Below are 21,517 nucleotides of genomic sequence, written 5' to 3' on the forward strand. Positions count from 1 at the left end.
GACCCCTGCTGGGCAAATGTTGACAGTGAAGACTCACGACCTAGATTAAGACAGATCGTCGTTGAACTTCAGGCATTTACAGCAGCCTACAAAATTAACTAAACCCTATATTTAGATATTTTAATGTCTATATATTAAAATATAAGTTAGGTTCTGTTGATTAGCAACGTGGTCCATGTTTATGAATGTTCTGCATCTGTGGTCTTGAAGGAAATGCCCAACTTCCTGTTCATCTACTGACAGGCAGTATCTCTAAACACACTTCGAGGAAACAATGTTGTATTAAGAAACAGCTATTTAGCTATCATCTAGAGATGCTCTGACATATTTAGTTGTTGGCATTTTTATTATAACCTACATTTGAACATTATAAAATATATAGTGAATAAAAGAATGTGCTATATCTGACACACTGCTTTTTTTCTTCCTCTGCAGTGCAGCACAGTATATTTGCATACATTTGACACATGAGGGATTAGGTGAAAATAATCGGTCACGCAGTATTTGCTGTGGAATAACAAGCAACACGTTTATTAGACGGATAAGTCTTGAGAAAGCAGAATGACCACCAATAGATGTTATGAACGCGCACATGAAAATAAGCTTGCACTCGGTGGCAAATGAAAACCACAGAACACAGGAAATACAAACGACATACAGGCTCTGTTGTCTGACAACTGTACACTGAATCAGCTTCTCTTCTTCAGCTACATCTGACAGGTTGGAAACGCTGGGTTTAAACCACGGTTTCAGCACTTGTTTCCAAGTGGTTTCAATAGATTGAGGCAAACTTGGAACTATGGGAAATTTTGCAAGCTGCAAGCGAAGGTAGGACAACTCTGTTTTCTTGTGGCTACGGTTGCTGGCTTAGTGATAACTCTGTGTTAATGATTCAACACTTAAAATTATTGCCTAAAAAGTATTAAGTATATGAATTATGAGCACATAAGTCAACTTTACCATTCCAAGTTCAACAAGATAAAAAAGGGGGCATCTTGATGTCAAAATTACATAAAAATGGTAACACTAATATTGTATGAATATTGATGTATTAACATGTAAACTAAGCATTACTTTATAATGAATTAATAATGAGGTAATGCATGCGCTAATCATGAACTAATGTTAACTACAACATAAGTCACATATGTTCATTTGTCAATAACAACTACCTTAGTACAGAGATGTATAAAGTACTAGAGACGCAGACTTACTGACTTGAGTAGAAGTTGAAGTGCTCTTTAAGCTCCATACTTAAGTGGAAGTACTAAAGTATTCAACATTTTTGTACTTAAGTATTGCAAGTAGTTTATTTCAAAATTGACTACAAGTACTGAAAGTAAAAGTACAAGTATTGTGTAATGTAGTTATTAAAGAAAGCAGTCAAAAGACATCATATTGTTTTGTTTATTTTAAATATCGTTTTTGGAGCACATGATTAAGGAGAACGAAAAGAAACATGGCTTACGATAACGTTTTTCTCTCGCGAACCACAGATCTGATTATAACAGCTTCAACACACACCTCTCAAAGTTGTGTCACAAAAACACTCCGTAATCCACTCATAGTGCTATTGAAACCCATTTTCGGATTGCAAACTACCGATTGTAAACGCTGTAAATGGAGGTTTCTGAACATTCTACCGGAAGAAGCTGGTCACTATGGTACCCTCCATGGGTAGCCAAGAACAAGGTTTATAATTGTAAGGAGTAGGGGTGTGAATCTACACTGGTCTCACGGTTTGGTTCGGTTAGGATTATCATGCTATAGATTTGGTTCAATTTGATGTCTTGGTGCATCACGGTGCACTGACGATGCTTTCCATTCATAATTTGATTTTTTCTTCACAACACAAGTTTTTTTATTTTTTTATTAAAATCTATAAATATATTTATATATTATTTGCAATACAATTTTTTCCTTTCATACAGCAGTGAGATATATGAACTGTAGCCAGGGCCGGAGCAAGCTGAACTGCTGCTCTAGGCAGAGGGCGATTATGCCGCCCTCAACCCCAATGTGAAAACGAAAGTGACCGGTTATGAAAATGAAGTGAGGTGTCGCAGACCTCTTTTCCAGCGCACTATGCGCGGATATAACTGAGGACGTGCGGGTGCTGAGGGAGGGAGGGAGGGAGGTGGACACTGCGCTCTCTATTCTGCCGCCCTATGAGCGGATATAACTGAGGACGCGAAGGTGTCGCGGACCTCAATTCTGCCGCCCTATGCGCGGATATAACTGAGGACACGCGGGTGCTGATGGAGGTGTCGCTCATGCCGCCCTCTCTATTTTGTCATCTATGCGCGAATATATTTGAGGACGCGGGTGGTGAGGGAGGTGTCGCGGATGCTGCCCTCTCTATACTGCCGCCCTAGGCGGCTGCCTAGGTTGCCTCTATGGACGCTCCGGCCCTGACTGTAGCCTTAATTTGTCCTGCTCAAAGAAAACACTCTTTTTTAATGTATCAAACAAAACTCCAACACATGCACAGAAGACAACATGAGTATTTATAGCAAATAAACTAATGTAAATATTATCCCGCTTGCTTTTTGAGCACTGACAGGCCTTTTGAGGTCTTACACACCTATGATTGGTCATTGTCTTCTCATGCTCATTACAGAAAGAGCTGCGATCGGCTTTTGAAATGAAAGCACTGTTCACCAATGGCAGGAAGAACAACCGTGGTTACAGTCTATATGCGCAAAAACACGTGTAAAATTATCACATGTAATCCATAACAGACACAGTGGAGAAAACTCGCACCTCAGGCACGTTCGTGTCAGAATCCACAAGTATCGCTTTAACAGCCAACAGGAGAGGAAAAGTTACCTCACAAACAGGCCAGTGGGTCAAATGTCAAAAGTGAGAGAGGGGCAGATTGATTGAGATGGATTTTTACAGCATTTCTCCCTAGTAGTGAAATAGCAGCTCGTGTGCTGTGCCGCCTTCATTGTAGTAGGAGTTCATGAGTAGTTACTAATAATAATAATTCCTTAAATTTATATAGTGCTTTTCTGGACACTCAAAGTGCTTTACACATAGGGGGAATCTCCTCATTCACCACCAATGTGCAGCATCCACCAGGATGATGAAACGGCCAGACCGCACACCAGCTGATTGGTGGAGAGGAGACAGAGTGATTAAGCCAATTATGATATGGGGAGAGTTGGGAGGCCATGATGGACAGAGGCCAGTGGGCAGATTTGGCCAGGATGCCGTGGTTAAACCCCAACTTTTTTTCGAAGGATATCCTTGGATTTTTAATGACCACAGAGAGTCAGGACCTTAGTTTAACGTCTCATCCGAAAGACTGCGCTCACTGAGCAGTATAGAGTTCTCGTCACTATACTGGGGCATTAGGACCCACACAGACTGCAGGTTGGGCGCCCCCTGCTGGACTCACCAACACCACTTCCAGCAGCAACCTAGCTTACCTATGTGGTCTCCCACACATGCTTAGTGGGACACAATGTGAGAGTTGCAGAGAGCTAGCTGTTGGCTGTTAAGAATGTGTTAATGTTGATGTGCCCCTTCAAGTAAAGTCATGATATAACTATACATTAACATATCATGAGTTCATGGTTAAATTAAGCATTAACTAATGTGGTAATTAATACAAAAAATCAACCGTAAACAAATAATCATGTACTAACAGGTAATTAGGGTAGCGGTTATTCACACATGAACTCATGTGACTCATGTTGTAGCTAACGTTAGTTCATAACTAGCACATGCAATTAACTCATCATTAGTTCAAAATAAAGTAATGTTTCATTTACATATTAATACATCAATATTCATGTAGTGTGAATGTAAAGTGTTACCACAAAAAAAAAAAACGTAACAAATGCAGACCGATTTGATGTTAATTTACTACCTTGATGTCAAATTGACATCAAACTGACATCTAATATTTGTTTAAAAAACAGGTTAAAAAAGTAAATTAAAGAACTGTTCTGTAATTGATTTCTACATGTTTTTAACGCTAATTTTCGATGTCAGTTTGTCGTTGTGACATTAAGGTTGTTTGCATGCATTGTAGATATACAAAATACGATGCAAATTTGGAATTTAAGCTTTCAAATTAATACATCTTTTTTACTAATACTTTAGTGTCATTATTTTGGTGGTCAATAGGGCATCAGTGTACGGATGTCAAATACATATGAAGGTTTTTAAGTAAAATCAACTTGTTTTATTTTAATAAATTAAATTTTAATTTAAGTAACACTGTTTTTTTAAGTGTGAATTTTACATTTTAACCTTTAAAAAATGCCATATTATAATTGTCACGTTTTTATACCCAGAAAGAAGAAACCTGAAGAAGCTGGTAAGGGAATTTCTTTTTTAATATAGTTTGAAAAAGCATGTTAGTTTATTCATTAATAAGGAATTAATAATGTCAAAGTTCACCCAGGCAGTATCTTCTATAGCTTGTTTGCTTTCTGTTCCTGACATTTGTTTTAGTTTTGTGATGATGTATGACAGCTATGATAAGCATTGTGTGCACAGAATAGACATACTGTTCAGTGACATATACTTTCTATGTTTTATCTAGCAGAACCAAAAGACACAGCATCGGACTCTAGGGTAAGAATGCAAATAAGCCATGTTTAATAGAAGATCACTATACTTCCTGTTTAAACCATTTGCCCCATCTGTGTATGGTCAGATCAACAACAATTACAATGGTAATTTGCAATTTAAATTACAATTAATTTGCTAAACTTAAAATTTCATGTTTTTTTTTTTTTTGTTATGTAGTCTTTGCATATAAATTTGCACATCTGATAACATCGTGGTGAAACTGAGGGTGTTAGATTAGAGCTGATGTAAGTTCACAACACAGGTATTTTTGGTTCCGTCTCAAAAAAAATAAAATAAAATAAAGTTGATGTGTTTTTTAAGTTTGAATTTTAGGGCCTCGTAGTGTTCGCTCCGAATGAGTCTTTTTACTGTAATATTCAAATGATAAACATTTAGTCACAGTGGTTTTTCCTGTTTCTCCAAATGATGCTTTCAATGAGACAGAAATAGAAACCAGGAGAGAAAGTATGTCAAAGCAAATGACGGTGAGTTAAACGCACACCATTTGTAAAACTAAGATACCTGAATTAACTGAATAGAAACTCTTAGTTAGAAAAACTAATACTTTCAAAATACTACACACTGTACTATTACTGAAAGTTGTTATGGCCCTCTACAAGATGTAAAATAAGTCTCTGATGTCCTTAGAGTGTTTATGTGGAGTTTCAGCTCAAAATACCCCACAAATATTTTTGTATAACTCTTTGAAACTGCCTCTTTTTGGCTTTGATCCAAATTGTGTTATTTTGATGACTCTCTCTTTATACTTTAAGATTGTGCCCCCAGGGCGACGCAGTGGCACAGTAGGTAGTGCTGTCGGCTCACAGCAATAAGGTCGCTGGTTCGAGTCTCGGTTGGGACAGTTGGCGTTTCTGTGTGGAGTTTGCATGTTCTCCCTGCATTTGCGTGGGTTTCCTCTGGGTGCTCTGGTTTACCCTACAGTCTTAAAACATGCAGTACAGATGAATTGGGTAGGCTAAATTGTTAGTAGTGTATGAGTTTTGCTGGAAGGGCATCTGCTGCATAAAAACGTTCTAGATAAGTTGGCGGGTTATTCCACTGTGGCGACCCTGGATTAATAAAGGACTAAGCCGAAAAGAAAATTAATGTATGATTGTGCCCCCACCCAGTGGCGTAGCGCAAAATGTGTGGCGTTAGAGAAGGGGGCCCCAGGTGAATGTAAGAGGTATATGGATCTGAAATCTTTTAACTGACTGACATTAGATATTTTTGCTTCTGGTTTGTTTCTTTTCATAAGTTTGGAACCAACTTACAGATTAACGAAAGGTGAAACAAATGGGTGAATACACTAGATTGATTTTTCTCAACCACATTCCTGGAGGACAGAGATGGAAAGAGTAATACAATGTTCTACTCAAGTTAAAGTACTGTTACTTTACAAAAAAAAATAAAAAATTACCCAAGTAAAAAGTAAAGTTACATGTCTATAAATCTACTCAAGTAAAAGCAAAAAAAAAAATACTTATTAAAAATGTTCCCACGAGTAAAGTGTAACTATTTCTCAAAAGGGAAAAGACAATATAAATCTCCAATTAGTTGTTTTTATTTGTATAAGTAACTTTAAAATTTTAAGACCAATAACAAAAATGATATATTATTTAAAATATTTGACAGATTATACTATTTAACAATTTATACAAATTCACAAATTCTAATGCAACATCTGTTAGCTATATGGGCTTAATGCACATGGATTTTTAATTTTCAGCCAGGAAGCCCAATGGCTTCCGATGACGTCATTCCATTTCAAAATTGTCATGTTTAAGATCTGATTTCTTTAAAAATCATTGATCTTCACTGCCTGTTAGATATACGATATGAAGTGGGTTTCAGATCGGACAAGAAGCACCGCATTAAAGTCCTTTTCCCCCCGCCATGTTTTTAAAATATGACAGTTTGTTTTACCCCAGTATTTTAGTTGTTGCTAGATTGGATACAGTTGCGGCTGAAAGTTAACAAGAATTATTTATATTGTTTATTAAATGTGATATTTGTTATATTTTATTAACGTCTACCTCCACCCCAACCTTAAACCCAACTGTCACAGTAACGAAAAACAGTAGTTGTATTGACTATTATTTATGCTACCTATTAAATTACCCAATAAATGTAATTTTTTAAAGCCTACCCCAACCCTAAACCCAACCGTCACAGTACTGTAAAATATTAATTGTTGTTATACATTCATTCATTCATTTTCTTTTCGGCTTAGTCCCTTTATTAACCTGTGGTCGCCACAGCGGAATGAACCGCCAACTTATCCAGCATATGTTTTACGCAGTGGATGCCCTTCCAGCTGCAACCCATCACTGGCCACAGCCGTATCACCCTGCCGCCCAAGACCGGTTACTCACTGAAGCTAAGCAGGGCTGAGCCTGGTTATTACCTGGATGGGAGACCACTAGGGAACAGTAGTTTCTGTTGGAAGTGGTGTTAGTAAGGCCAGCAGGGGGCGCTCAACCTGAGGTATATGTGAGTCCTAATGCCCCAGTAAAAGTGAAGGGGACACTACACTGTCAGTGGGCGCCGTTTTAAGGATGAGACGTTAAACCGAAGTCCTGACTCTCTGTGGTCATTAAAAATCCCATGGCACTTCGCCATACGATCATGGCCTCCCAATCATCCCCATCCACCGAATTGGCTTGATCACTGTCTCTCCACTCCACCAATAGCTGGTGTGTGGTGAGCGCACTGGCGCCAATGTCCTGTGGCTGCTGTCGCATCATCCAAGTGGATGCTGCACACTGGTGGTGGTGTGGAGAGAACCCCCTCATGATTGTGAAGCGCTTTAGGTGTATGGCCATACACAATAAATGCGCTATATAAATACACATTACATTACATTACATCACTGCGAAACCCATACACAAATTCTCAAAAAAACTACTTAAGTACAGTAACATGAGTAAATGTAATTCAATACTTTCCACCTCTGCTGGAGGACCAACTCTGGCTCATTTAGATATATTTTAAGATCCTTAGTAAGCCATAACCTGTTATTTGAGTACATTTGAATTGTTTCAGTCTTAACACAACTAATGGTATTATGTATATGTCCACAAGCATCAAAGGACACGTGCCACATGTATCTTTATAGTAGTCTGCTGTAGGTTCCTCTTTTGCTCTGATCTGTACAAAGTTGTATCTCTTTAGTTTCTGGTTTAAACTTAGCTCAATATTTGGGTAAAGGTGTATACAGTATATAATGTTCTGATCTGACTTCCCCAACTAAAGGCGACACACAGTTTTATATCCATCTTTTATATTACCAAACATTTATCCAACATGCGTGTTAATCGAGTAATTCAGTCTACATACTTATATGAAGTGGGCAAATGGCTTGATAACTCGTACGAGTTCAAATCTTCCAAGTATTAAACCTGGTTGATCAGATGAGTCAGTCAAAGTGTCATTATAAATGTCTGTTAATTTGCTTGCAGCTTCCTCATTTTAATAAAATTTCATACCTGCGTGTAGGTGAGAATGCCATTCACCACATTTGGTCTTGAGCCGGTTGCAATCACAAACGCAGCCAGACACAACGCCAACCAAGGCAGAAACCCTCATATTTAAGAGTATTTAAAAAAAAAAAGCAGAAACAAACATAAGAACTTCTTTTTAACAAGGCAAACCAACATAAGATTACAACAGATGAAGGACTGGGTCTGCAGCAGAGCCACACCACTTCCATTACACAGCTACTAAATAATGTTTTTGAGCCAACGTGTTGAAAACATTTTTGAAGCTTCTGTGTTTTTTATGTGTACACAATGTCTATGCGCACTACAACTAGGTTAATAAATACAGTGCAGCTGGGATGACAATAAAACCCTAAATAATAGGTCACCTTTGGTTCCCTCAATGTTGTCCTCTGGTGGTTTTTTCATGGATGATTTAAATACAGAAAAAATATGTTACTAAGTAGCTCAGAATGTTTGGGCTGCAAATTTGTGCAAATACTGTTTTAGAAAAAAAAAAATTAAATATTGTCAAATTACATTAACCACAGACTAATGGTCTGCATTCTCACCTCTGTACCACGGGACCCGACCAGATTTCTTGTGGCGCAGGATTAAATTTCAGAATAAAATGAAGTAGGGGGTGATAACTCTAGTGTAATTTGAACAGGAGCGGGCTGTTTAACAATATAGCGTTCCCGAGTCCTGATGTTATTTCAGAACAACTAAATATTTGTGATTTCCTCATTTTTATTGAGCATCCTTGAATGACGTTCAGTTCGCATTAGAAAGTGATCAGTTTACTGTTAGGAAACACACATAAGGAAAGTCTGATGTATGGGAATCTTTCTCATGTGTCATAGATGCAAATAATACTTTTTTTTTCCTTTGCGCAATGTGATAATACCCTAAAATTTTAAACCTTTTAGCAGTCACAAAAACCTCAGGTTCAAGGCGGCACTCATGTCTCATTAAAAAGAGGCGAACAAAAACATTTAGCCTACAATCCTTGCACAACCTACAGTTTTATCTGTTATCTCTCTCTCTTGGTAGTACCAGATTTAAACGTGAGATTTTGGAAACCAGATCTAAATTTAGCAGGAACGGTCAGATCAGGTTGAAAATTGAAAAAGGGGGCAGCGGATAAACAAAGACTGAATATACAGAGGGAGTGGTTAGGGACAATAAAAACAGTCTCGTGCAGACCTCTACCACAGACCCCAAACTCAAAAGCCTGTAAGACAATCTTGAAGAAATCGGCGGTAAACTAGACTATAAAAAACCTTGGAAAAGTTTTCCATATTTTGTGATTTATATTTTTATATTTCCCTGTTTGTTTATTTATGCTTTTGAATTGCATTATGTTGCCTGTAGGGGTGTCTCGATTTAGATTTTTAATCGAAATCGATCAAAATTTATGCTCAACTTCGATTATCAAATAAAAAAATAGAATCGTCGATGCTGCCACGCCCACATGTCACGTTAGCTTGGCTTGCCAAGCGGGGAAAAAACATGCTTGTTGAAGTGCTTGTTAAACTGCAGACGCAGGAGACCCGTCGACAGAGCTTAAACCCTCTCCTCTTTCAATGAAGTCGCCGGTGTGGAAGTATTTTGGATTTCCAGTGAGTTATGTTGACAACGTTCGTGTTGTCGACAAAAAAAAAAAACACAGTTTGCAAGCTCTGCTATGTACGTATTACGGTTGGGATGATAGACGATGGGCGCATCCCGATCCTCCGCCCTGCACCCGTTGCAAATCCGCTCGCAAAAAATACACACTCAGGCCCTGTTTACACTAATATGTCTTTGTTTTTAAATGGCATTTTAGAACGACAACAATCCACATCCACACTGGCGTGTAGCATTTCTGAGCAGCCCTCCTTCCTCACTACTGCTGAAAACGCACATCACGTGACCACACACACACTCATTCACACACAGATACAGACGCACACACATTGTCATGCGCTCGAGACAGCAGGTCAAGGCAGTCAGCGAGTCAGTAGACTGCTTCCATCTTTTACTTTCACACAAGTACTTAGTCATTTTAGCGAACACCTCAGGTACTGTTGGCTGGTTTCTGTTGGTTGTGCACCTTTTTTACCGACGCCATTATAACGACAGAGATCACTGCCTATTCACGAGTCCCGCAGAAAAAGTGATTGACAGGTGGTAATAATGTGTGTAACTTGCCTTTATTCATTTACTGGATGATTTGTTTATGGGTAAAACAAAGACCATGCAAGTCAGGTAGTTTAAACGGTAGGCTACTAATAATTAATTCGTTATTAATTAATTAATTATTCATAATCGAAAATCGAATCGAATCGTGACTTTAGAATCGAAAACGTAATCGAATCGAGGATTTGGAGGATCGTGACACCCTTAGTTGCCTGTTCTGGTTTGCTAAAGCTATGTTGGGGAGACATATTTTGTGACGTTTTGGCTTAACGCAGTTCACCAATTCCACAGAATTTTAAGCTCTCTCACCTAAAATAAAAATATTTTTAAAACATTTAGAATGAAGAACTGCTTTATTACAATTATTTATTAACTGATATTTTACAAAACTACATTTTCCAGAAGTTACTGGAGTGTTTGTTCATATCTTTGAGAGAGCATTGCCTGCACATTAACCTAATTTCAAAAAAAATTTCCTGGTATGTGAATTTATCTGATTTTGTTATGCATGCAAAAGTACATGGGCCTAAATATAGGTTTTATGTAAATAGAAAAATAGATGCTGCGCAGTTTGACTCTTGCTCACAGATTAGTTTCTCTGGCATTGTTAAACAAACTCAAATATGTCCCTATATTGGAGAGTACAAGCATCAAAGAAAAACTATCACAAACTTATATTAAATGCTATAGTTTTAGATGTATACCCAAAATAAATATTAAATAAATAAATAAATAAAAACACTTGCTGCTATATCTAATCAATTACTCATTTGCACATTTGTGTTTGCTTTGGAACATTTTAAAAATTGCTTTATTATATACAGTTTCATATATTCAGAGTTGAAAATATTTCAACTTTATTAAACTTGATTAAAAGTTTATTTAAAGGAGTTTTTTTGTCCTATAAATGATCGCTAAGTACTTAGTACTATTAAAGGGGAGAACTTATTAATTAAGAGAATACCTGATGGTGTTCCTTAAGTTGAGCCTTAGATTTTTTTTCTTTATTGCAACCCAAGCTTTTTAGCGCAAAGAAAGAAAAAAAATAATAACATTCACTCACATTTAAGTGGTCCCAAACTTGTATGAATTTCTTTTATTTGTGAAAACAAATAGAGTTATTTAGAAGAAAGCCGAAAACCTGGAACCATTGACCATTGATCTATAGTACGAAAAATAAATACTATGTAAATCTCAAAGTTTCTTTAGACAAAATATATACAATCACTGGTGTCAACTGCTTGTTAATGCAAATTTCTCACATGGCTGCAACTCAATGCATTAAATCATGTCGACAAGTAAGTAAGGTGATTTAAGTGACTTTAAACGTGGCATGGTTGTTAATGCCAGATGGGCTGGTCTGAGTATTTCAGAAACTGCTGATCTGCTGAGATTTTCATGCACCACCATTACTAGGGTTTGCTGTTGCAAATGTTCCAAAAGGAGAAAATATACAGTGAGGGGCAGTTCTGAGAGCTCAAATGCCTTGTTGAGGTAAGAGGAGAATGGCCAGACTGGTTAAAGCTAATAGAAGGGCAACAGCAACTCAAATAACCACTTGCTACAACTAAGGTATGCTGAAGAGCATTTCTGAATGCACAACATGTCCAACCTTGAAGTGGATGGCCTACAACAGCAGAAGACTGTAATGGATGCTGCCACTCCTGTCAGCTAAGAACAGGAAACTGAGGCTACAGTTTGTACAGGCTCACCAAAATAGGACAACAGACGATTGAAAAAACGTTGACTGGTCTGATGAGTCTCGATTTCTGCTGCTACTTTTGGATGGTGGGGTCAGAATTTGGCCTCAATAACATGAAACCATGGATCCATCATTGTCTCTACTGTTCAGGCTGGTGGTCTTGGCACATTTTGGGCCATTTGTAACAATTAGGCATTGTACACGCCACAGCCTACCTGAGTATTGCCGCTGACCATGTCCATCCCTTTATGACTACAGTGTGCCTGTCTTCTGATGGCTACTTCCAGCAGAATAAAACACCATATCATAAAGAGCAAATCATTTAGATTTGTTTTTTGAACATGACAATGAGTTCACTGTACTCTAAGGGCTCTGAGGAGCAGTCACCATATATCAATCCTGAATCTCAAAAACGTTTCTGAGGAATATTTTCAGTACCTTGTTGAATCTATGCCACGAAGGATTAAGGCAGCTCTGAAAGAAAAAGGGGGTCCTACCCGGTATTAGTAAGCTGTACCTTATAAAGTGGCCGGTAAGTGTATTTTTTTGTGTTCAACTGAAGAGAGTCTTATATAAGTTTAGAACAAGTTTAGAAAAGGGTTAGAAAATGATGATAGAATTAAAATTTTTAGGTTATTCCTTTCAGAGCTTTCCTGCTGCCCTGCTCAGTTAGGATTTAAACAAAGATGTACATTTTTGTTATGTAGCCTTTCCGTTAAAACTTACACATCTGATAACATCGTGTAAAACAGCGTGGTGTTTAGATCTGATGCAAGTTCAACGCCTTACGTAATACCCACACTTGCAGTCTTTGTGTTTGAACAATTCTCTTTTTTCATCCCTTACTAAAAATACTGCAGTTTTTTAAAGGAATGCAGTTTTAGTTAACTTCTGAAAAGAGCAGTTTTTTTGGACACAAAAAACAGCACTATTACTGCAATTCAACTGAAGTACAATGCAACCAACTGCTGTAAAATTACTGCAGTTCAACTAAATTACTACTACAATACACCTGCAGTACAACTACTGCAATACAACTGAAGTACTACTACAGTTCACTTGCAGTACAACTTAGCAATAGTACTGAAGTTATACTACTAGACTGCAAAAAATGCTTTTCTTAGATTTTTGGTCTCGTTTCTAGTCCAAATATCTAAAAACTCTTAAATCATGAAGACTTTTCTAGACAAGCAAAACATACTGTCTTGTTTTAAGATATAAAATGCCAAAATTAAGTGAATTTTTTCTTAAAACAAGCTAAATAATCTGCCAATGGAGTAGGCAAAATAATCTTATGTCATCTACTGTTACCCCATGTAACTCGGTAAGGAATCTTGGGGTGATCCTGCAGGAGGTAACCGTAGATGCTCCCAGTTGGATGGAGAAATTATGTTGAATGCATGGAGTTTCAGGGAAGATGAGAAGTTTCGTTTTTGCAGATTAAGCTGTAGGTGATGGTTTTTCATTTAAGCCGAGATATCCTCCTGGTATTTACTCTTGGCTCTCCGTGACAGCGGTCGCACTTTGTTCCTCTCACTCCCATATCTCACATGACTGGCTCCTTTTGTCTCATCTTATTCTATCTCTGAGGCTCTCCTTCCCCTGCTCTCCAAACAAATAAGGAATTATGAACTTGATCAACTGGTCCCTGAACGCAATTGACACCATCTCGAGGAGAAGTCTGGGTTTGGGGGAACTCAACTGTCCTGTGGGGATGTTTGTAGCTGTAGCTTGTGTGCTGGCAACTCTGTCCCTATATGAAATTGAAGTTATCTATCTATTCAGACTTTGATAAAAGGGCTTCTACTGATGGGCTTATGGTGGTGAGCAGAGTTGTTGCAAATCAGCCTGTGGTGGTTATAGACCTCTAATTGGAAAACATCAGGGTGAAACTAGAAGCTTTGCAACGAGTTTTGAACAGACCTGGAGACCAATGATGGACATATATCTGCAAAATTGGAAGATATTGACCCAAATTTGAAAAACCCTTTCTTCTCTTTTGGCTTCCCTGTGACTCTCCTGCCAGACGGCCTTGGCTGGAGACAAACAACTTCCTCCAGACAACAAAATAACAAGATACACTGAATTCCTGCTCCCTGTTCCAAAGATACTTGTTGAGACTCTACAAGCTTACATGGATACACAGCTACAGATAAACATCCTATGCATTTGTGTGTTGGGGTTAGGATTAGTGTAAGTTGACACGTACTTGCACAGTGTCTTATAGTCAGTTAAATGTCTGTTGAAGGAGCAGTATCAGCAGATATTAAGCAGACAGTCTAATCATACTTCCAGCCTCCACGGCGGTGACTGAAGCTCTGCACACGACTTTTGGCCAGCGGAAAAATTAAAATGGTCGTGCCCAACTGAGTCTGGTTCTCTCAAGGTTTTTTTTCTTCACTCCTATCAGGTAAAGTTTTTTTTCCCTCTCCGCTGTCGCCACTGGCTCGCATGGTTCAGGATTGGTAGAGCTACGCATTGATGAATTTGCTCTTCAGTGTTTGAACTCTCAGTAATGATTTTAAATCACACTGAACTGAGCTAAACTGAACTGAACTTAAACACTAAAAACTGAACTACCCTGTTCCAGTTACTATGACCATTTATGTGAAGCTGCTTTGACACATTCTACATTGTAAAAGCGCTATACAAATAAAGCTAAATTGAATTGAATTGAATACTCAAATGGACCATCAAAATTAAGTGTTACCAATATTTCTAAAACCTACCTCTTGTCTGACCTGTCTTCCCCTGAAATGTGTGATGTTTGTGCATGGCACTTTTACACTACATGTAAAAGTGTATGTGACAAATAAAGACTTCATCATCATCATCATCAGGTAGTGCGAGATCCTTGCAGCTATGGTTGGGTAAAAAAGATAGAGCTGCATGTCATTGGCATAACAAGTCTATGAGAAACCATGTGACTAGATGGTGGTTCTTAATGATGTGGTGAAAATAGAAAATAGAAGAGGACCAAGAACAGATCCTTGAGGTACTCCAGTGACCAGCTGATAAGCTTTGGAAACCTCTCCTTTCCAGGTTAATATAAATGATCTGCCAGTGAGGTAGGGGTGGGGTTACATTGATGCCTATTGAGGACAATAATTCGGTGATTTACTTTATCAAAAGCTGCAGACAGGTCCAGTAAAAAAAGCAGAATATATGATTTGGCAATCCACAATCTTCAGTGGTTGAAAGTAGTGTGGTCTCAATGGAATGTCCACATTTGGAGCTGGTTTGCATCCAGCAGGATAAAGTGTGTTAAAAATGTAGACGTTTGGATGAAAACAACCATACCTAATGTTTGGGCACTAAAAGGAAGGAGAGAGAACAGTCAGTAATGATCAACTCTTGAGGTGTTGAGTGATGGTTTTTGAGCAGGAAATTAAACGTCCTAAATAGTTTGTGGGTGTCTGAGGTGTTGTTGATTTTGTTATGTTTGTATACTGGAGGGTTTTGGCCTAATGAAGATAGGAGGAAAATCGTGCCAGTAGGGCTTGATAGCTGCCAAGGTCAGTCAGGGCTTTTGGTTTGCACCATGCTCTCTGTTGCCCTAAATGCTGTCTGCTATTTTTTCAGAACATTGGAGAGCCGGGGGTTAGAGGGAGAAGAGCGCTGATCTTAATGTTAAATGTTAAAGTGGAACAGAGCATTTCAAGAAGTGAAAAGCGGGTGTGTGAGAGAAGAGAGGGTGTAACAGTGGAGGAGAAGTGTTTGGAGGACAGAGAGTGCAGATGGCATCTAAAAGAGGCAGTGTGGTTGTGGGTAGCAGCGAGTCAAAAGTAATGCAGATGTGCTCTGAAGTATGCAATGGTTTACCTGTGGCTTTATCAGAAGCGCAATGGCTTGTGCAGATAAGGTCCAGTTGATTGCCAGATTCATGTGTGCTTTTAATGGTAAGCCAACTGAGGTTGAATAATGAAATTAGAGAATAGAAATTCTGAAGTCAACGTTAAAGTCAACTAATACTACCAGTGGGCTGGCATCCTCGGGGAATGAGAACAGCAGCCCATCCAATTTTATTTTATTTAAGCAAATAAAATGTGGATAATATATTGATAGGTTCTTTTATGTATCAATATAGTATCACCACAAAAATCACAATACTATGCTGTACTAAAATGTTTTATATGCAAATTCTTGCAATGTTATTACACTATTTACATTTTTCACCAGGCATTGCATTGTTTAATTGTTTCCATTTATAGTTGCACATTACACACATTTTTTAAATGTTTCTGCACTACATGCATTTTTAACATCTAGACCTATGGGTAGTTAAATATTTGTATTCAGTTTTCTCATTTTCTAGTTGTAAAACTAAATATATTTACTACAGAATTAAAAGTGCACCTCAGCTCTCCTGTTTCCACCAAAACTGTTTGTTGTGAGCTCCACAGGAATGTACATGGTAGGCTGCTTTAGCCAAACCTTTGGTCACTCCTGCCAATGTCACATGTTGGTTTAAATGGTGCCAGCAGCAAAAATCTTGGGCTGTGAACAATGTGAAACATGTATTGTTCGCTGATCATTCCGTCTTCTTCACATCTGGGAGAGTAAGAGTGTGAAGACGCCCCAAAGAAGCAAATCACTCAGACTGTTGCATGCCCAGAATGAAGCATGGGGGTGGGTCAGTGATGGTTTGAGCCAGGCCAGGCCCTAACCAATTTGGCGCCCTAGGCAAGATTTCAAGTAAAACTAACAGATAGCACTATAGCTATTTAATGATTAGCAATGTTATGTCATATCTATCAACGTTGGGATGTTAAAATATGGGACAACAAATAGCTTCAAATAATAGAATACATAGCAAACAATAGAAAATATTGACAATAAAATAAAAGGTTTAACCTATTAAAATCAATGGCCTATACAGAAATTAAATAAAGCTATAAAATCTATTTAACTTTTATTGTATTTGCATATTGATTAAAGTTACTAGTTATTTAGTGAAGAGCAGCAAATGAATCTCTCATTGTGTTTTGTTTGATAACAGAGGTGTTAATGTAAGAATGCACAGATCTATATGAATGAATGAATGAATGAATGAATGAATGAATGAATGAAGCATTCGACTACTTTAGTAACTGTTGTGCTCATTTAAGAGAAAATTAGTTTTGATTAAAATAAAACAAGCAAAAAAAACGAAAAAAAGAAGCACTTTTCCGACGGTCCCTTACGGAGAGCTCCACTCCGTGCGAGCTCAGCTCTCCCGGCTAAATGTCTTTTTGTAGGAAACACACTTTAGATCTTTTTAGGGTAAGAGGTTTTTGAGTTATTGCCATCTATCTCTGAATGTGTGTCAGGAATATTGAAAACAAAACCAACTTACCCCCGCTCATTTCTGGCGCCCCCTGGATGTACAGCACCCTTAACATTTGCCTATACTGCCTATGCCACGGGCCGGCCCTGGTTTGAGCTGCAATATCATGGCATTCCCTAGGCCCAAAACTTGTGATGGGTGTGACATAGCAAGACAGGTGACAGATTGGTTTGTTGAATACGAAAACGAAGTTGAACATCTTCCATGGCCTGGACAGTCACCTGATCTATATATTATTTAGCAAATTTGGGGTATTTTGGAGGAGTGAGTCAGGAAACGTTTTTCTCCAGCAATATCCCATAAGGACATGGCCACTTTTCTGCAAGAAGAATAGCTCAAAATCCCTCTGGCCACTGTGCAGTATTTGTAAATGTCAATCCCAAGATGGTTTGATGCTGTATTGCTGCAAAAGGAGGCCCTACACCATTTATTGTTATTGTGATCTAAAACCAGATGTTTCAGTTCTTTTGCCAAACCCTGTATATGTGTATATCCTGTGATATATATTTTAAACAGGCAGAAGTGTTTTGTCACAGTTAGCTACAGAACTGAAGAGCATCTTGTGATGCAAAACTATCAAATAAATACTAATGAAACAGTAATGAAAAGTAAAACTAATGATTAGAAAACTGGGTATCACTTTATTTTGATGGTCCCTTTAATGCATTTTGTTGCATTTAAGTTACATTGCACCTACATGCCAAATAATTCTCAATAGTTTATAAGTAGACTGTTAGGTGGAGTTAGGGTTAGGGTTTGTGTAAGTTGGCATGTACAGTACTTGCAAAATTTCTTAGAGCCAGTTAAACTGTTGGTAAACAAAATGTTAAATAGGGACCATCAAAATTAAGTCTTACTGCAAAATGTGTATTAAATGTTCAAAGATTAAGCTCAACCCTTCCTGAAACAACAGAAAAACAACAATTTATTAAACTTAAGATTCGGTAAGTTTCAAACCTGAAATCTCTTGTTATAAATGCAGCACTGTGTCCATATACAGCTGAAGTCAGAAATATTAAAACCTATAAATTATTTGCCCCCCCCCCTGTTTATTTTTCCCCCAATTTCTGTTTAACAGAAAGAAGATTTTTTTCAACACATTTCTAAACATAATAGTTTTAATAACTCATTTCTAATAACTGATTTACTGTATCTGCCATGATGACAGTAAATAATATTTGAAAAGATATTTTTCAAGACACTTACAGCTTTAATGACTTTTAAAGGCCTAACTAGGTTAATTAGGTTAACTAGGCAGGATAGGGCAATTAGGCAAGTTATTGTATAACGATGGTTTGTTCTGTAGACTAGAAAAACAAAAAAATTGCTCAAAGTGGCTAATAATATTGACCTTAACATGATTTTTAAAAAATTAAAAACTGCTTTTATTCTATTCCATATAAAATAAATAAAACTTTCCAGAAGAGAAAAATATGATCAGACATTCTGTGAAAATGTCCTTGCTCTGTTAAACATAATTTGGGAAATATTAAAAAATAAATAAATGAATAAATAAATAAATAAATAAATAAATGAATAAATAAATAAATAAATAAAAAGGGGGGCTAATTATTCTGACACTTAACTGTGTACATCTCCCTCCTGTGATTCCCAAATGTTGTTTAATGGCTAGGAGATTTTTTCAACATATTTTCCAACAAGTTTTAAAATCTAATTTCTAATTAATAACTAATTTCTTTTGTCTTTGCCATGATATTTTTGCATATTATGTTTGTAAGACATTCGTATTCTGTTTAAAGTGCATTTTAAAGACTTAAACAGGTTATTACTATATGTCAACTGGGGAAGTTAGCGTTATTAAGCAAGTTAAAGGTTCATATTAGTTTGTTCTATAGACATTTGAAAATTAATTTTACTTAAAGAGCAAGTTTTATTTATTTATTCATTCATTCAATCATTTTCTTGTCGGCTTAATCCCTTTATTATTAATCCGGGGTCGCCACAGCAGAATGAACCACCAACTTATCCAGCAAATTTTTACGCAGCGGATGCCCTTCCAGCCACAACTCATCTCTGGGAAACATCCACACACACACTCATCCACACTCATACACTACGGACAACTTAGCCTACCCAATTCACCTGTACCGCATATCTTTGGACTGTGGGGGAAACCGGAGTACCCGGAGGAAACCCACACGAACGCAGGGAGAACATGCAAACTCCACACAGAAACACCAACTGAGCCGAGGATCGAACCAGCGACCTTCTTGCTGTGAGGCGAACGTGCAAAAATTTGAACCTCACAGTTAAAAATAAAAGTAAAAAGCTACTCACTGCATCAGTTACGCTTGTTGCCAGTTATACAGTATAACAAGACAGAATTTCATGCAACTTAATGACTGCAATATAGATCCAATAATAGACTTATTTCCTTTCATGCTTTGTGTTTTCACTTTGACCCACAGACAGAAGACGTCCTCTACGCCTCCATTAACCACTCTAACATCAATCCAGAAAGACCTATTCCAAACCTGGAGGACAATGACTGTGATTATGCTGTTGTAAAGCTCCCTCAAGAGACCACACATAAGCACAAAAGCACTGAAGACTGTTCAGATGATTATGTGCTCATGGGCTGAGCATCGAGATGCGGAAGTGGCTGAAATGAACCAAAATGGAGACCTGAGATTAACAGACACGTCTGCAAAGGCCCAGTGACTTTGTATAGGTTACAGTGATATTAAGCGTTTAACATTTTATTTATTTTTGGATTTTTTTTTACAGTAACATTATACATTTTCCAACGCATTCAAAGTAATTACATTTTATGCCTGTACACCCACCTGTGTAGGTTTGAATATGTTGTAAATTTGTGTTTCTCAAGCACATTCCTGGACGACCACCAGCTCTGCACATATTCCATGTCACCAACACCAAACACACTTGATTTAGATTATCAGCTCATTAGCAGAGACTGTAATAGGTGTGACTGACGAAAGAGACATCCAAAACATGCAGTGTTGGTGATCCTCCAGGAGAGTGGTTGAGAAACACTGTTTTAAATGATCAATTTGGTTTGTACACTCTCAGAAATAAAAGGTACGCACCCGGTCAGTGGGTTCTGTGGGGTGGTACCTTTTCAAAAGGTACACATTTGTACTTGAAGAGTCCATATTGGTACCTCAAAAGTATATATTAGTACTAACAAATTTTAAGAGGAACACTTTTGTACCCTTTACGTATTAATATGTACCCTTGAGGTATTAATATGAACCATTTAGGTACAATAGCTTTTGAAAAGGTACCACCCCAGTTACATGTTGCGTACCTTTATTTCTGAAGAGTGTATGCTTAAGAGATTTTATTTTACTAATGAAAATAAGCTGATATTAAGACTTTGAGATTAAAACTTTTTATAATAATAACATTATAAATATTTTCGAAGCAGTTGAGAAACAAAAACAGAATAATTTGAGGCAAAATTATAAATTATTACTAGTTGTTTCAATGGCTAACCAAGTATGTCTAATGCCACTAATGAGTTTCCTCAGGCTTTGTTTTGTGTTTGATGTTGATTTCGTTCTCTTGATTTCTGTGTGAATGATGCCCTCCATATTAACTGTAGTATCATCATGTTACAATGTTGGTGGAAATGGGAAAAAAGGGCATCACTAGCTTTGATAGAATGTCATAGGGAAGTCAAAAAATAGCAAAGAAAAATATGTTGTAATTTTAATTTCAATGTTTGGTTTCATAAACAATTGTTTTATTGTATACATTTTAAAAGAAACACTTCTTTGGGGCTTATCCACAACGTAACTCTCCCAGAGATGCAAAGGGCAGTGAAGGTGGCACATCAGAAAACATTGCATGTTTCACATTGTTTACATAATAGCTAAATTCCTCATGAATTGTGACAGCATGCCCTGTGTTTCCCCCACTCCATGCAATAACGGTAGGTCTGTTGTATTTAAATTGTATTTAAAGCAAAGGAAAGATGTGTATGAGAAACTTATTAAACCAAAAATAAACATACCCTGAGAAATATTTACTGGACTACTGTAAATATTTTAGGTAGCTCAATTTCCTCAGTATATTGTCAAAAAAGGATGACCAAATATTAGGCTATTTTACCAATTACATTATTGCACTATTACATTACATATTTGTTTTCAACACATTAATGTAACCTTTTAATTTCATTACACAATTGTATAATGAAAACCTGAATATAGGCATAGTTGAATAATAAGAGTTCTGATGTAAAATCCTGTTTCA

At 37.3% G+C, this 21,517-nt stretch overlaps 1 protein-coding gene across 4 annotated transcripts; it reads left to right on the forward strand.

Annotated features, from left to right (window-relative positions):
• On the forward strand, positions 1-21,286 carry si:ch211-214p13.7. 4 transcript variants are annotated; one of them, XR_012385167.1, is made up of 5 exons: positions 1-828; positions 4,308-4,330; positions 4,559-4,590; positions 19,705-20,338; positions 20,541-21,286. XR_012385167.1 is itself a non-coding variant. In XM_701237.9 (4 exons), exons 1-4 carry the CDS (start codon positions 800-802, stop codon positions 19,876-19,878), a joined length of 258 nt encoding a protein of 85 aa, XP_706329.1. In that variant the 5' UTR covers positions 1-799; the 3' UTR covers positions 19,879-21,286. The 4 variants fall into 4 exon arrangements, 2 of the variants coding, with proteins under 2 accessions (XP_706329.1, XP_068079654.1); XR_012385168.1 differs by having other exon boundaries at positions 280-828; positions 4,562-4,590; XM_701237.9 differs by having other exon boundaries at positions 19,705-21,286.
• The last annotated feature ends 231 nt before the right edge of the window (positions 21,287-21,517 follow it).

Source organism: Danio rerio, chromosome 9 (assembly GCF_049306965.1).
Source record: "Danio rerio strain Tuebingen ecotype United States chromosome 9, GRCz12tu, whole genome shotgun sequence".
Classification (NCBI taxonomy): Eukaryota; Metazoa; Chordata; class Actinopteri; order Cypriniformes; family Danionidae; genus Danio; species Danio rerio.